Raw genomic sequence first — 17228 nt, 5'->3', positions numbered from 1 at the left:
TGATAGGCGTACATATTTGCGTATTAGAGGGTTAAATTTTCAAAACTTTTGGATGTTAGTCTTAGATGCAAAAAATGTATAATACAGATACATATATACTTATATGTGCTTGTCGTTAGTCATATTTTATTTTGATTGGTTATATACTTTACACATAGGGCATTTAAATGCACCCAATAAAAAATACAGTGGTACAAAATTCTTTTGATTATATACTAATCTTATCTTTGACAATTATGCAAGTGTTGTTAATTTTCATTCACGAGGTTTACTTTATTGTGTTCTATTCATGTGTTAGAATGTTATTATTAAGAATTGCATACTGACAATTGATATAACATTCACGCCTTCAGTTGGGGATTATCTGCTATAAACCATTTTACTTTAAACCACAATCGCATCAAAACTGCAGATTAAAGGCTTGTCTAAATGCCATGGCCTTGTAAATAAGTGTTTCTTTGTTGCGAAAATTGATTCTTGAACATAATACGTACATGAATTCAAAACTTTTTAAAACAATTTAATTTGCAAAATAATTCCATGTCTTAGCTATTAGTATTAATTAAGTTGTTTAGTGAGCGTCAGGTATAAGCGATAGGAAAGTAAATGCATATTAAATTTATACTTATTTATATGTTATAGAGTACACTCGTACCATTCACAAACACGTAGGGATTTATTTTATGATCATTATTGAAGCATACAAGCTTTATATTGATAATCTTTAAGAGTGCAAATAGTTAAAACTTGGCGAACTTCCCCTCTTAGAATTTACAAATGCGTTTAGCTTCTGATATTACCCTACTCCAATAAAAAAAACGCATAAGTGAAGTTTTATTGTATAGAAGAGTATAATCATGGCAATTTACGTAGGTTTATGCCTTTAAATAAGTGCATCTAGTTTTGTGAATGCCTTGATGTTGACATTTTGAACACACTAAAGAATAAATAAATTGAGAACAATTATCTTTTTTATTTGTAAATTATTCGAAATTGCTTTTTATTGCTATTCAGATTCTCGTTTTTAATTACTATAAATAAAAAAATAGATCGATTTTGAAACGCATTTCACGGCAATAACATATTCGATAAATATGGCGCTGGCGAGTGTTTAGAAGGCGATACATATTTCCAAAATCTTTAATGTCATTCACTTTTACTTTTGTTGTTATTTTAGAGTATATGCGAACGTGTGAGCGTGCCGCTAATATTTTTTAAGTTTCCTTCCTTTTTTGAAATAGAATATTTTTTCGAGCTTACAACTAGTATTCTTTAAATAAATCTTAGAATTGTAAATATATATTAAAGCAGTAACTAATCAAATAGGTGTATTGCATTTTTAGCTGTTCAAGCCATTTTAAAAATAAAAAATGAGATAAATTATTTAACTGTAAATTCTAATTATAATAATGTAAGCATACTATGTAGACGATTAAACGTTCATAATACATACATTTTACAAATTATAAAAATATATATTTATATATTTTTTTATCGCCAATATTTAAGCATCGGCATCGTTCGCAGTTTTCGATAAAGTTACTAATAATAATAATAAAACGGACATACATATAAGAGACCGCCATTGTATATTTTATATTTTGTTTTTACAGGCTTAAACACTGCTTTTGTATCTCATTGCTTCACTATGTCAGGGCTCATAATGTCTCCAATCCGTTTTATCTTTTACACTCAAAATTCCAACTGCATACCGACTTGCATTGAATCCTATATTTGCCGCTCATCTTTTGCTGTTAATTTATCAATGAGTTCCTGCAGTGGTGCCAATTCTCGGCGATCAATCAAATTGAATTCTTGTACAAAGAATATAAAGTGTTTGAAAGATGTGTTCAGGTGTGCCTCTTCACCCAGTGTTACGACCTCGGAGAAATGTTGATGGTATATATGAGCATATACACGAAATAGGCGTTTTAATATAGTTTTCGCTATGCTGAGGAAATTCTTTGGAAACGGTATGCCGATTTTTGACGGAAATAATGTCTCATCATCTAGTTGATCTTGCACCCATGTCATAAGATAATCAATGTACTTCGGTGCACTGCATTTGATTGGTTTCTTAACGGTGAGTCCATCCGCCCAATGATATTCATATTTCGGACCGGCTGACATAATGACACAACTTTCTTCGGTACAAAACTCAGTGATGGTGCCATACAACATATTGATTTGATTGAAAAAGTCGACAGCTGCAAGGGAAGATATTTAATTCGTATAATATTTATTTAAATTTCATATCATATTCGTACTAAGAAAAAACAAATAAGCTTACTATTTACAGCGACCCATTCGTTGAGATCTTCACCATCCGGCAAAGCTACGGCATTACGCAAATTTCCTGAACCTAATGTTGCCGCCGCATGTTTCATTAAATCATATTGGTGAGTACCTTCGGGTATATTCTTCTTAGGTTTAAAGGTTTTGCTTGAACGTGATCCACTAAAAATAAAAAGCAGTCGTGGGATTAATTTTGTAAGCATATAAAAAGGAACTACATATTTACTACTAATATTATTACAATATAGGAACAAATAATATCCCGGAATAACAACAGAACCCGGAATCATCGTTTGAGTAATCCAGAAGTATTCTCTTGAGAGAACATAAGTACTTTCCTTTACTCTCCATACGTCAAGTTGAACAGGATATAACTGGACACTCCATGAGGGTTTGTTGGTTAAATAAATATTATATTATAAGAGGACAAAAATATGACGTCATGAGACTGTTAATACAGGGAAATGTTGCGGAACGCAGAGGCGCAAATAGAAAAAAATCTCCAGAGAAAAACCCTAAGACAATTGATAAAAAAAGCTAAGAACAAAGACAAATTCAATTAATAAATATTTTGATACAAAACATATAGCCGGTGATAAAACGATAGCTCCTCAACAAATTTGACCACTCTTGACTATTCTTTTTAATGTATTTTATAAAAAATATAGCTCATATAGAAAAATTCCAGAAATCGGTCATAATAATTTCACGGTTTTCGTTAGAATTTCTAGAAGTGCATGTCATATTTTATAACCAAAATAAACACAACACTATCAAGAAAAAAAATAATAAAAATTCAACTTTATTACACTAAAATTTAATAAGATTTCAAACTGCATAATAAAATTTTGCGTAGAAATTCTCATTAAAAAACATGGAATTACCAAATTTTTTAAATTTTTGTATATAGTTTTAATACAATGGATACAATACAAATTTATTATTATAGTATTTGGCTGCCAGTTGCGGCCTCAGAGTCAACTCTGACAAAACGGAGTTGATGCTATTCACCAGGAAATACAAGCCTCCACCTTTTAGCTTCCAAGACTAAACAACCAGTGTCTTACACTCGCACCAGTATATTGGTGTAATACTTGACCCCAAGCTCCACTGGAAGCTGCACATAGAAAATCGAGTTAAAAAGGCCAGTATAGCCTTCTCCGCCTGTAAATCTATGTTCGGCAAAAAAATGTGGTCTCAAGCCACGTGTCGTACTTTGGATGTAGAACTTAGTGGTTCTGCCAATTTTTACATATGGTTGCCTAGTTTGGTGGGTAGTTTTTCAGAAGGGTGTTGTAGACCACTAAACTAGAGAGAGTGCAGAGAACTGCATGTGTGGGCATCACTGGTGCTTGTAGAACATGTCCCACTGCTGCGCTCAACGTTATTCTGCACTTACTTCTTGTGGATCTGCAAGTTAAATCCATTGCTGCTCAGAGCGCTACTACGTTGAAGGAGATTGGCCTCTGGAAACAATTTCCTGTAGGACATAGTAGCATCTTGAAGCAGATCTTCCCTTCCTTCCCTGTTCTTCGCACTGATCTCTCCATCCGCAAACTGGGTTTTGAGGGTTGTGCTAGGGCTATCTTTCTGAGCAGGCAAGATTGGAAAGAGGGGAGAGTCGGCACGGATACAGGTACCTCTGTTTTCACTGACGGATCCATGATGGAATCTGGAGTGGGAGCGGGGCTTTTCTCTAATTCAGCCAGCATTTCGGTATCCTTTAAACTGGCGGAAACGAGCAGCGTTTTTCAAGCAGAGGTCTTCGCGATCCTGCAAGCATGCAAAATGCTTCGGGATCGCTGTTGGGAGGGAGACATTAATACTTTTTCTGATAGCTGCGATCAAGGCCCTGTCGTCGCCGTATTGCAGCTCTATTCTGGTGAGCTCCTGTAAGGAGAAACTCAAACGTCTCGAATGTGCAGGAAACATTCCCCTAATCTGGGCACAGGAATATAGAGGGAAATTAAATTGCCGATAGGCTTGCCAGGAAGGGGTCACAGAACCGGTTACAGCTGTCCCCTTCTCAGACATCGGTGTCCCCTTGACCGTTGTTAAAGAGAAACGTTCCCACGACAATCGGTTCTACGTTACCGGAACGACTCGAATTTATATCCGGCCAAGGACTGTCACTTCAGCAGCATTCCTCATATATAAATGGGGAATGTTTATGCTGCTCCAACAACAGAAACTACACAATTTGTTTCTAAAAAAAGCGCAAGACAGATGGAGGTCTGTCTAATCGTGTGCTATTTCGAAAACACTTTGGCCTTAATACGATATAAACAGAACGCTTAAGGTGATGGGAATCCGGAACGTCCGGCTCTGGCGGAGCCTTAGCGTGCCCTTTGGGGATGACTTGAAGAAATTTTCCAGCCTAGATCCCTTTTCTCTCCTCCACTACATCAACAGCACTGGTTGGCTGTAGAAGGTTTTCTCTTCGCAAAATTTTTCTTTTCACAGGTAGTGGTCCACATTATGGTATCAAAACGGCAAGTAAGTGGTACTTGAAGTGCGCCTGGGGTACTCTTGCCATCTTACCTACCCACCTACAATATTATAATACAATTGTGCTCTATTGTTGCTGTTGTTGCTGTTGTAGCTGTACACTTATCCCTGTCAGTGTTACGTAGATCACCGGTCGGCTTCGTCTATCTCATCTAACTGTAGGCCCGAAAACTTGCTGTTTCACTAGGTTGGGTCCAGAGGGAAAGGAGTGTTAGATGAGTGAGTTTGATGGAGCATGTGAAAAGGTGGTTAGTGTTGTGCGGAGCGCCTTCACATGATGTCGCGGCCGATCATGGATAAGTAGGAGTTTAACCTACTACAGTATCCTGAACATAATTGTGCTATGGGTTGTGGTTGGACTCCGATAACGACATTCATAAATTTTAAAAATTTCAGTACCAAAAATTGAGTAACAGGAATTCTCAGAACTTAATTACTAAATACGTTTAGTAATATAATGGGTAATAATGGGTTGGTACGTGATTACCATTCGGGAGTGCGTAAGTTTGAATCTCCGTGCATGGAACAGCAAATTGATAGAACAAGCTTTTTCAAATAGCGGTCGACCTTCGGCAGGCAATGACAAACCTCCGAGTGTATTTCTGTCATGAAAAACCTCATAAAAAATATTTGCGGTTCGGAGTGGGCTTAAAACTGTAAGTCCCTCCATTTGTGGAACAACATCAAGATGCACACCACAAATAGGAGAAGGAGCCAGATCTAACACCTAGCAGAAGTGACCGCGCCAATTATTTATTAATTTTTTTTAATATAACAGGCATTATTAGGATTTTAACGAGCTTAATTTTAATCACTTGGGGAGCATAAGATTGATTTATTGACATGCTCTACACACATTAGATTAGTATTCAGTTTAAATTCAAGATTTTTAACAATTGGTTCAAACTTTATAACTCTACGTCAACTGGGTTTTAGGGGCAATGCGATATGACTGACTTTTTTTTTTATTCTAAAGCACTTTTGGAGGGAGATTGGCGTTGAATTTGCTCTGAAAGTAAGTTCTTTTGCCATCTCCAGTTATTTTAGTAGCCATATTCCACAAAGGTTTATATGTCATCCAATTTTTTTCAGTAAGGTTTTACTCCCAAGAAGAGCAACCCTTATTTCGGGCCGTTATCATCTAACGCATTTCTCTGTTAGACGATGCCTGCGCCAATTATATATACAGTAGATTCTGTTTTTATGCGGTTTTGAAATAGTGCGGTTTTTAAAAAATTAAAAAATGCATGTCGACCTATCGGGAATTGTACATATAAACAAGATTCTAAACCAGCTAAGCAAAAACTCATCACACATTATTTTAAAAATGCTAACCCTACAAGTATGGAACCGCCTGCATCACCATCCAGATCAGACGTGTACATTTCCTCAAGTGACGGAAGTGATTTTACGCCAAATCCCTAACGAAAGCGCAACATGCGGGTATTGTCTGATTCTATTTCTGACGTAAATTAATTTTTCGATTCTGACGTTTCTTAAATAAAGATATAATTTTCAAAAATACCATATTTTGTTTATGCGATTTTATTTAATTATTTCAGATTCATGCGGTCTATGGAACGTATCTATAGTTGTAATATGGGACTAGTACCCTTTTTTATGCGATTTTATTACACTATTTCAGATTTATGCGGTTCTTAGCACTTTTGAAACGTACATATCTATAGTTTTACTATAGAACTGGTAGCTTTTTTTATGCTGGTTTTTTTATGCTGTTTCTTGCGGAACGTATATGCCGCATAAAAACAGAATCTACTGTATATACAATTTTTCTTAGAGAACATAATATTTATCAAAAAGATAACTGACTAACTTGGAAAAATATTCAACCACCTTTTCCCTAACTTAATGTGGTTGTTGTTGTAGCAGCATAAACAATCCCTTATACGGGGAATGCTGCTGGAGTGACAGTCCTTGGCCGGATATAAATCCGAGTCGTTCCGTTAACGCAGAGCCGAAAATAAGCAAACAATAAAGGTTCCATGTGTAGAAGTCCACGCAAGTGGGGAAAGTTACTGATCGCCATTCACTTGGGAGTGGCCAGGACGATTCTTCTACATATGGTTCAAGCAGCTCACAACGTCCGGGATTAGCCCACGTATCCTCTGGTTAGCTTCCGAACAGCCGTTCGGGAGTGAGCTAAAGTGAGAAGGCGAAGCATCCCAGCATAGCTGGTTGTGCGCTGGGTTTGGGACCCGCCACTTAAAAAGCCCCCCCAATGAAAACAGCAACAAAGCCTCGGATGAGAACTCCCAACACTGATGACGACCCCTGCAAACGAAATAAGGAATACGATTTGAGGGCATGCACCTGGAATGTCCGGTCCCTTAATGGGGAAGGTGCCTCTGCCCGGCTGGTTGATGTCCTCGTGAGAGTAAAGGCTGACATCACTGCCATCCAAGAGATGCGATGGACGGGGCAAGGTAAGAAAAACATAGGACCTTGCGACGTCTACTACAGCTGCCATGTAAAGGAGCGCAAATTCGGTGTTGGATTTGTTGTGGGAGAGAGACTTCGTCGCCAAGTACTGTCGTTCACTCCGGTGGACGAGCGTCTCGCAACAATCCGCATCAAATCGCGATTTTTTTAACATCTCGCTAATTTGCGCCCACGCCCCGACGGAAGAGAAGGACGATGCGACCAAGGATTCTTTCTATGAGCGCTTGGAACGTTCCTATGAGCGCTGCCCCCGCCACGACATAAAAATCGTGCTTGGCGACTTCAACGCCAGGGTGGGCAAGGAGGGAATTTTTGGTCCCACAGTCGGAAAATTCAGCCTGCACAACGAAACATCCGGTAACGGACAGAGGCTGATCGACTTCGCCGGGGCCCGAAACATGGTAGTCTGTAGCACCAGATTCCAGCATAAGAAGATTCACCAAGCTACCTGGCTGTCTCCAGATCGAAAAACGCGAAACCAGATCGATCATGTTGTGATAGATGGAAGACACGCTTCTAGTGTATTAGATGTACGTACGATCCGAGGACCCAACATCGACTCGGATCATTACCTTGTTGCAGCCAAACTGCGCACACGCCTCTGTGCAGCAAAAAACGTACATCTACCTACGCAAAGAATGTTCGACATCGAAAAGCTGCAATCACAACAGACAGCCAGAAGATTCGCCACTCGACTCTCACTCCTGCTCTCGGAGAGCACTGCCCAACACACCGGCATGCGCGAGCAATGGAGCAACATTTCTCGTTCCCTACGTACCGCCGCCGAAGAAGAAATCGGATTCCGGCGAGCCCGAAAAAACAATTGGTACGACGAGGAATGTCATGCTGCCGCCGAAAGAAAAGATGCCGCCTATAGAGCCACGCTGCGATCGGGCGCAACGCGAGCCATGTGGGATCGCTACAGAGAGCTAAAAAAGGAAGAGAGACGTACTATCCGACAGAAGAAACGAGAGGCCGAAATACGTGAGTGCGAGGAGCTTGAGATGCTGGCCAATAGGAACAACGCCCGAAAATTTTACCAGAAAGTTCGGCGGCTTACAGAAGGTTTTAAGACCGGGGCGTTGTCCTGTAAGAACAAAGACGGCGATCTGGTGACTGACGTACAGAGCAATCTTAAATTATGGAGGGAACACTTCTCGAACCTGTTAAACGGTGACAGCTGCGCATGTCATAGAGAATGTGAAGATCCCGATACCCCAATCGTTGACGATGGAATTGTCGTTCCGTTACCCGACCATGACGAGGTGAGAATAGCAATATCACGGCTAAAGAACAACAAAGCCGCGGGCGCCGACGGACTGCCGGCTGAGCTATTCAAACATGGCGGCGAGGAGCTGGTAAGGTGCATGCATCAGCTCCTATGCAGAATATGGTCGGATGAAAGCATGCCTGCCGATTGGAATTTAAGTGTGCTCTGCCCAATCCATAAGAAGGGCGATCCTGCTATTTGTGCCAATTACCGCGGGATTAGTCTTCTAAATATCGCCTATAAGGTTCTAGCGAGCGTATTGTGTGAAAGGCTGAAACCCACCGTCAACCAACTGATTGGACCTTATCAGTGTGGCTTCAGACCTGGAAAGTCTACCATCGACCAAATATTCTCAATACGCCAAATCTTGGAAAAGACCCATGAAAGGAGAATCGACACACACCATCTTTTCGTCGACTTCAAAGCTGCATTCGACAGTACGGAAAGGAGTTACCTGTATGCCGCTATGTCTGAATTTGGTATCCCCGCAAAACTAATACGGCTATGTAAGATGACGTTGCTCAACACCAGCAGCGCCGTCAGAATTGGGAAGGACCTCTCCGAGCCGTTTGATACCAAACGAGGTTTCAGACAGGGTGACTCGCTGTCGTGTGACTTCTTTAACCTGATGTTGGAGAGCATCGTACGAGCCGCAGAACTTAATCGCTCAGGCACAATTTTTTATAAGAGCGTACAATTGCTGGCGTATGCCGATGATATTGACATCATTGGCCTTAACAACCGCGCTGTTAGTTCTGCCTTCTCCAAACTGGATAAAGAGGCAAAGCGAATGGGCTTGGTAGTGAACGAGGACAAAACGAAGTACCTCCTGTCTTCAAACAAACAGTCGGCGCATTCGCGTATCGGCACCCACGTCACTGTTGACAGTTATAATTTTGAGGTTGTAAAAGACTTCGTGTATTTAGGAACCAGCATTAACACCGATAACAATGTCAGCCTTGAAATCCAACGTAGAATCTCTCTTGCCAACAAGTGCTACTTTGGACTAAGTAGGCAATTGAGCAGTAAAGTCCTCTCTCGACGAACAAAATTAACACTCTACAAGACTCTCATCATGCCCGTCCTAACGTATGGCGCAGAAGCTTGGACGATGACAACATCCGATGAAGCGACGCTTGGAGTGTTCGAGAGAAAGATTCTGCGTAAGATTTTTGGACCTTTGCACGTTGGCAACGGCGAATATCGCAGACGATGGAACGATGAGCTGTATGAGCTTTACGACGACATAGGCATAGCGCAGCGAATAAAGATCCAGCGGCTTCGTTGGCTGGGTCATGTCGTCCGAATGGATACAAACGCTCCGGCTTTGAAAGTATTCGATGCGGTACCAGCTGGTGGTAGCAGAGGAAGAGGAAGGCCTCCTCTGCGTTGGAAAGATCAGGTGGAGAAGGACTTGGCTTCACTTGGTGTGTCCAATTGGCGCCGGTTAGCACGAGAAAGAAACGACTGGCGCGCTTTGTTAATCTCGGCCAAAATCGCGTAAGCGGTTATCGCGCCAATTAAGAAGAAGAAAGGTAGTTATTTCCAAATACAAAAAAATCAAATAAACCAACAAAAATTCTCTAACCTAATGTTTCATATTGATTCCGTCAAAACAAGGAAAATATATGTAAGCAGTTAGGTAAAATATTTCTCTTAGATTTAAGACATAAAACATAACTCAGAAATATCATGGCCGTTAACAACGCTGGGAGAAAGTTGTTAACCCTTACCGGCCACACGGGGTAAATAGTTACCCCAGTCTCAAGAAAAGTGGAATAACAGGTCTAATAATTTAAAAATTGATACAAGTAACGACATCTGTCAATAATTAACAAGGGTGAGATTTAACTCCTACCTAAGAAGTGGAAAAATGCATAGCGGTTTTATCGACGTGGGGTAACTAGTCACCCCAGTGTGGCCGCAACGGTTGCTCGACATAGATTTACCGATTACCGTTTTGAAAATGCTGATGCACCTTCCCGATGCTACGCCAGAGATTGGAAGGACAATTTCTTCGGAAAGAGCTGCAGATGATCATGAAGAGCATCTTAGAAATTGACACCAACCCAGAAATAGGTGACCTAGAAAAAGTTACCATCGATTCAGCGCGGAGATGCGTGGAGTGTGATCGAACGAAGAACAAAAAAACACATGTTGGATGCTCGGCTTGCAAAAGGCCGGTTTGCTGCATTCATCGGTTGCCTTTGGGCACTACGTGCATTGGTGAATAAAATAGGATTCTGAGTAAATGTTTGTTTTTGTTAAAATATCATAAAAGTAAAATTTTTTAAACTTTTCTGCCCGTAAAAATGTATTTAAAAGCGAATAACACACAAAAAAAGGAAATTTTATGGTATGTAATGTTTTTCATTTTTCCCTTCAGTAATTTTCTAAAATAAATATACTTTTGGAAAGATTGGCGGATACTAATATTTCTTTAGGTTTGTGGCATATGTTGTGCATAAAATTCTAAAAGTTTAGCCCTTAATATTGAAAAATGGCGGAGCATTGAATTTTCTTATAAAAAAATACATTTTTACTAAATTTTCACATCAATCTGCATCAATTCAATCGTAACAAATGTTAAAGGAATATTAAACAAATATAACACAACAGGTTATAAGTCATAAAACATCGAAATATTCTGTAGAACCGAATTTTTCAGCGTGGGGTAATGAGTTACCCCGGTGTGGCCGCTATGTGGCCTGGCTGAGGTGTGGCCGGTGAGGGTTAAAAAAATAAGGACGTATATACCTATGTCTGTAATCGCGAATTGTATATACGGCTTAAGAATAAATGTTATTCAGGTATATGTATAACAATTTTCAAATATAATTTAATTATAATGGTTTTATTTTAACGCATGTATACTTGCAAGAAAAACTGAATACAACAAAGTTTATATTCAAATATTGTAGAGCCATAAAAAAAAGATCCAACAAATGTTTAAGAAATTATTCCCAGTCTTTGGTCGGATACCCACATCTTTTGAGAGTAGTCCCGGCAGAGTACAGAGGCACAGTCTACAGCCTACAGTGGAGTAGTTCTTTATTAAACTAAAGGAGAACTTATCAAATACTGACTCCTTATCATAGAACAATTTTAATTTCGTCCATCAGAAATGAAAAACGTACAAATGACATTTAAAATAATTTCAAATTAGAAAACAAACAAAACACACTTGGGACCAAAAATAAAAGCTTTTTAATAAGAATAGATACTTACAATAGAAACTCCATTACTTTTGCGAGCGCTTCAAAACCTTTTGAAATTAAACCGAGGTTGAAGTTGTCCTCGATTATACGAGACTTCGATTATTGAGATCGATGCAGGCACCAGCAATTTGCAAAATTACCAGATGTCTTTCCCTTCTTAGCCGTCCTGATCTTCACTCAGCGAGTTCGAGTCTATTTTTAGCAGTTGTGACGAATTGCACAAAAATATTATGAAAATTAATCGCTAGCAAATAAAACTTTATGGTTTTTTGTGAGGTGGGAGCCCGTTAATACAGACAGTCGCGGCGTGTGGGGTAAACCGATAGTTTTCTACTTTACCCGAGATGGGTAGGGGCCGACCGGAACAATTCAAACATATGTATGTTTTTATTTATGTGGAGTGAGACCGATTTGGTAGTTGGCTTTTGTTGAATTGTATAGTCGGCTAATCGGTTATGCTGTTCCACTGCAGCTGATATCGTTCGCCGTTTGCTTAAGAAAATCAATAAAGCTATCGGCGGTAGTATTGTAAAATCACTTTCAAGAAATTTAATGATTTGAGTTGGGACAGCTTGGCATATTTGAACGCTTTAAAACTATATATATTTTGGATTGTTTCACTATTTCTTTGCACAATAATCGAAGCACGAAGAAAGAAGCCAGCTCAATTCTATGCTTTTTGACAAACCGAATCCAAAAACCGAGGCAGCAACAAAAGAAAGAAAAACAAGAAAGATATCCAATTCACCTCAAAATCTGTCAAATACAGAAAGAGATAAATATGTTGCTTAATTTGCCTGCAACAGACCCAATTTACACTGGCCAAGAAATGATAGAATAGAAAATTGCAGCTTCAAAGTTCCGGTAAGAATACATTCACTACTGCATACATACTGCATTAGCAATATATCAGCAAAATTAATCTACCCCTTCACGTATGGCAGATTATCTGCAAAATTGACAATCAGCTGTCAGGACTGCTTTTGGAGTTTTTGGTTTGTTTAATTATTATTAATTATTATTATTATGAAGAAAAGACAACGACGTCTACCGAGGTTTAAAAAATTGTGGCAACAATACGCATTCAATATTATAAGTAGACAACAAAAATATATTTCTCACAAGTTTGCACCAACAAACAAGCCCCAAAAAGTAGGCGATGTTATTTCTCATTAGAAATTAGCAACCACTAGGAAAAATTCAGGAAAGTGTATCTAAGATATATATAAGGTATAGCTCTCCCTCTCCTGTTCCTCTACGTTATATCTTTTTTCTCTCTCTCGGAACGAAAATGCCCAAAACCTGGCATGGCCTTGAAATTTTACTCTCCATTCTCGCTCGTTCATCGACGCCTATGAAGTTTCACTTCAAAAACTTGAGGAAAACTTTGGCTGGCACGTCACTTGGGATATATTTAACAAAATTATAGATAAAATATGTGGTTGCACCTTCCGAATTCGCTGGGTCGTAAGAATGCAATAATGATAGCCTTGGTCGCAATTATTATTATGGTATATCAAATTAAATACAGAAAATTAGTGGAATTTAAATGAACTGAAAAGCTCGCAAGAACAGAGAAAAGACTAGGCTAAAAAAGCAGCCCTGTAAAATTACCGTCTACGACTACCACAAATTTGTTTATTTGATATTTGCTTTCACATCTGGTGCTTTTTTGTTTATATGCGGCAATACATTCATTGTGGCACTACGGTACGTTTCCCACGTCACGTCAGTAACGGGCACAAAGGACCCATTAATACAACCCTATACCGAACAGGGACACACTATCAGCTGCCTATCTCTATTGGTTTTCACAACCAAATTCGGTGAAATTTTTGTGACTGCGAGTTACTGAATACCCGAATCATATCAAGTCACAAAAATAGTCTCTAAAATAAAATCTCAAATTTAGCGACTTCTGACTTCAGTAAAGGGTCTTTAAAACGTGAAGCCCAGATGTCAGTAGTAAATAATTAATAGACGCTGCCTTGTTTATGTCATCTTTGCCACTTGTTAAGTAGACAGATGCACAGATTTACACAATCGAACAACGCGTATTGAAACTTGTTAAGAAAATGGTCGATCTTTAAGAACAACATATCGCTAAATTCTTAACTTTGTGGTGGAATTAACAGTTCAATTCAAAGGTTGGCGGAAAAATGGATTCTTTCGAGGACAGAAAAAAGACTGGCAGACCAAAAATTGGACAGTCTGTTGAGAATATTCCTGCTGCTGTTGTAGCGCAAAGTTTTGCTGAACAACCTTCAACATCGATATCTCAAAGTACTCAACAATTAGGCATTAATGAATGGACTTGTGGTGGATTTTTCCTGTAGGCGTGCTCAATGTGGACATTTAAATGAAGGCTGGGAAAGGCTAAAGTTTTACGATTTATCTGAAAACAACATCTAGGCTCTTCTTTTGAAGTACCCTTTATAAGTAATGAATACTACCATTAATACTAGTTACACATAAAATAGTTTCCACCCACGTACCCAAAATAAAATTCGTCGACCACAAAGTATCCCTTGAATATTATTTCCCTCAAAATATCTCAATAAAAAAATCCACCACCGCGCGAGCATATATGACAACCAGCCGACGATCATAGTTGACATGAGGATAGCTGTCAAACCGTATCGAAATTTTGTGCAAAACACGTGGAAAACTTATATCGTGGCTTCCTGGGATAAGATATTTTGTATATATTTTTTCAATTAAGTGACGTATTTTGCTGTAAATATGGTATGTATTAAAGAGATTGTGTAATGAAATCATATTTTAATTTGTCTGTATTAACTTTATAGTCACAGCTTTATGTCCTGTATGAACATGCAGCGGGCTACTCGCTCTTTTCGGTCAAGGAGTTTGAGGAAGTATCGATGTTTCTGCCTCAAGTGGAATCATCTGTAACCGATATAGCTAAATTTAATTCAATCGTAAAATTGGTTGGTTTTTCCCCATTCAAAACAGCCATTGCTGCGCTTGAAAACATCAATGCCATTTCGGAGGGTATTGTGCCACAGGATTTAATGGTATTTTTAGACGATTTCTTCTCTAAGTTGAAGAAGAAGAAATGTACTTTAGGCATAGCTGATGCCAAGTTGGGCGCTGCCATTACTGAATCCATTGGAGTGCAATGCAGTCATTTTGGTGCTGTACCAGAGGTTATTCGTGGTATACGCTTCCACTTCCATAGACTCGTTAAAGGTGAGATTTTCATAGTATATTTTTTATTATTTAATAATAAAAATTAACACATTTTCTTTTTAGGTTTTACCGATAAGTCGGCTGGTATTGCTCAACTCGGTTTGGGTCATAGTTATTCTCGCGCCAAAGTCAAATTCAATGTTCATCGTTCAGACAACATGATTATACAATCTATAGCATTGCTGGATCAATTAGATAAAGATGTAAACACTTTCTCGATGCGTATCCGTGAATGGTACTCTTACCACTTCCCAGAGTTGGTTAAAATCGTTCCTGATAATTACTTATTTGCTAAAACTGCAAAATATATTAAAGATCGTAAAAGTCTTACACAAGAAAATCTTGAAGAATTGGAAGAGATCGTAATGGACTCGGCTAAGGCCCAGGCTATTATAGATGCCGCAAAAATGTCAATGGGAATGGATATTTCTATAGTCGATTTAATGAATATTGAATTATTTGCTGAGCGAGTCGTACGACTGTCTGAATATCGCAAAAAAATGGCAACGTATCTACACAATAAAATGGAAGCTGTTGCACCAAATTTGCAATCACTGATTGGCGATCAAGTGGGTGCCCGATTGATTTCGCACGCCGGTAGCTTGACTAACTTAGCTAAGTATCCAGCATCAACAGTACAAATATTGGGCGCAGAGAAAGCACTTTTCCGTGCATTAAAAACTCGCTCCAATACACCAAAGTATGGTTTGCTCTACCATTCGTCCTTCATTGGACGTGCGGGACTAAAAAATAAAGGACGTATTTCGCGCTTTCTGGCGAACAAGTGTTCGATTGCTTCACGTATTGATTGTTTCTTGGAGAATCCCACTAGTGTATTTGGTGATACACTGAAGCAGCAAGTGGAGGATCGATTGAAATTCTATGAATCCGGTGAAGTTCCTCGCAAAAATATAGAAGTTATGAAGGAGGCCATGGAAGCTGCCGAAAAAGAGGTTAAAAATGATATTGCCGAAACACAAACATTGAAAAAGAAAAACAAAAAGAATAAAAAACGCAAGGCTGGCGAGGCAGAAAATGGTAATGGTGTCCAGACCAATGGCAATGCTGAAGAGGCAAACGAAACTATTATAGAAGAAAACGGTGCCGAAGGAGCTGACGGCGAACCTAAGAAAAAAAAGAAGAAGAAGAAGAACAAGAATAAAAATGCAGAGGCTTAAATTTGTAAAAATAGTCGGTTTGTTTAGCTTATGTGTGTTTACAAAATCATACCTGCGATTTTTTTTTTGCTATGGTAGCCCCACTTTCGCTAAGGTTAAGCTAAGAAAATCTATTTTTGCATTCTTATAAAGTTTGCTTTTCCAATCTGATAGTAGTTTTAAGTCATGATTCAAGTTTAAGTGACAACATTTTTTCAATAAAGTATAGACATAATGTAGGAAGACATTGTTTTACATAGATATGGAGTGATTGAAAAATTAAATATCTAAAGGGTTTTCCAATAACTGGTGTTATTTATCGCTATCGAGAGATGATTAACTATTTTTATGGCGGAAATTGAATGGTATTGATCTGAGCAACGTTTATTTTCAGCAAGACGGCGCTACGTGCCACACAAGCAACGAAACCATTGATCTTTTACGGGAAAAGTTTCAGGACTGTGTTATCTCTCGAAGAGGTGATCACAATTGGCCACCGAGATCTTGCAAGCAACGAAACCATTGATCTTTTACGGGAAAAGTTTCAGGACTGTGTTATCTCTCGAAGAGGTGATCACAATTGGCCACCGAGATCTTGTGATTTAACACCTTGTGACTGTTTTCTTTGGGGCCAAAGAGAAGGTCTACGCCAACAGTCCAGGGTCGATTCAAGACCTCAAAGATGGAATTCATGAGACTATCGAGCACATAAGGCAGCCACTTTGCAATTCGGTTATGGAAAATTTCATGAAAAGGATATTGCCCTTTACGCGTGGTCGTGGTGGTCATTTGCCTGATGTTATTTTCTGCTATGAACGGCATACCTTCTCCTTTATAATGAAATAAACATCCGATCATTTATATTAAAAAAAAAAATTTCTTTGAATATCAAAATAACAACCTACGTTGTAAAAATTGTTTTTGCTTGAGATTGCAACACTCTCTGAGAAAATGGAAAGAGCAAAATGTAAAAATGCTCAAGTGAGAAATAAAGTTTTGCTTTGCCCCCAAGGAATCATTTAAATTTATAAAAATTTTGAAAGTCTTTATCTTCAAATGCAATATCTATTTATTTTCACTGTTTGTTTACATTATGTTGTTTTCAGTTAA

General features: G+C 38.7%; 2 protein-coding genes across 2 annotated transcripts; one reads left to right on the top strand and one right to left on the bottom strand.

The window, feature by feature from the left end:
- Positions 1–963: 963 nt before the first annotated feature.
- LOC129253155 (MOB kinase activator-like 1) lies at positions 964–12475 on the bottom strand. The gene is made up of 3 exons (XM_054891424.1): positions 11762–12475; positions 2291–2457; positions 964–2207 (listed from the first exon to the last, which is right to left on the bottom strand). The coding sequence occupies exons 1-3, from the start codon at positions 11773–11775 to the stop codon at positions 1729–1731; spliced, it is 660 nt and encodes a 219-aa protein (XP_054747399.1). The 5' UTR covers positions 11776–12475; the 3' UTR covers positions 964–1728.
- Positions 12476–14360: 1885 nt separating this feature from the next.
- On the top strand, positions 14361–16284 carry LOC129253154 (nucleolar protein 56). The gene is made up of 3 exons (XM_054891423.1): positions 14361–14496; positions 14559–14961; positions 15025–16284. Exons 1-3 carry the CDS (start codon positions 14494–14496, stop codon positions 16137–16139), a joined length of 1521 nt encoding a protein of 506 aa, XP_054747398.1. The 5' UTR covers positions 14361–14493; the 3' UTR covers positions 16140–16284.
- Positions 16285–17228: the final 944 nt, after the last annotated feature.

Source organism: Anastrepha obliqua, chromosome 1 (assembly GCF_027943255.1).
Source record: "Anastrepha obliqua isolate idAnaObli1 chromosome 1, idAnaObli1_1.0, whole genome shotgun sequence".
In the NCBI taxonomy this organism is placed as follows: domain Eukaryota; kingdom Metazoa; phylum Arthropoda; class Insecta; order Diptera; family Tephritidae; genus Anastrepha; species Anastrepha obliqua.
The sequence above is the reverse complement of the archived record's forward strand: the minus strand, read 5'-3'. Positions and strand labels throughout refer to the sequence as shown.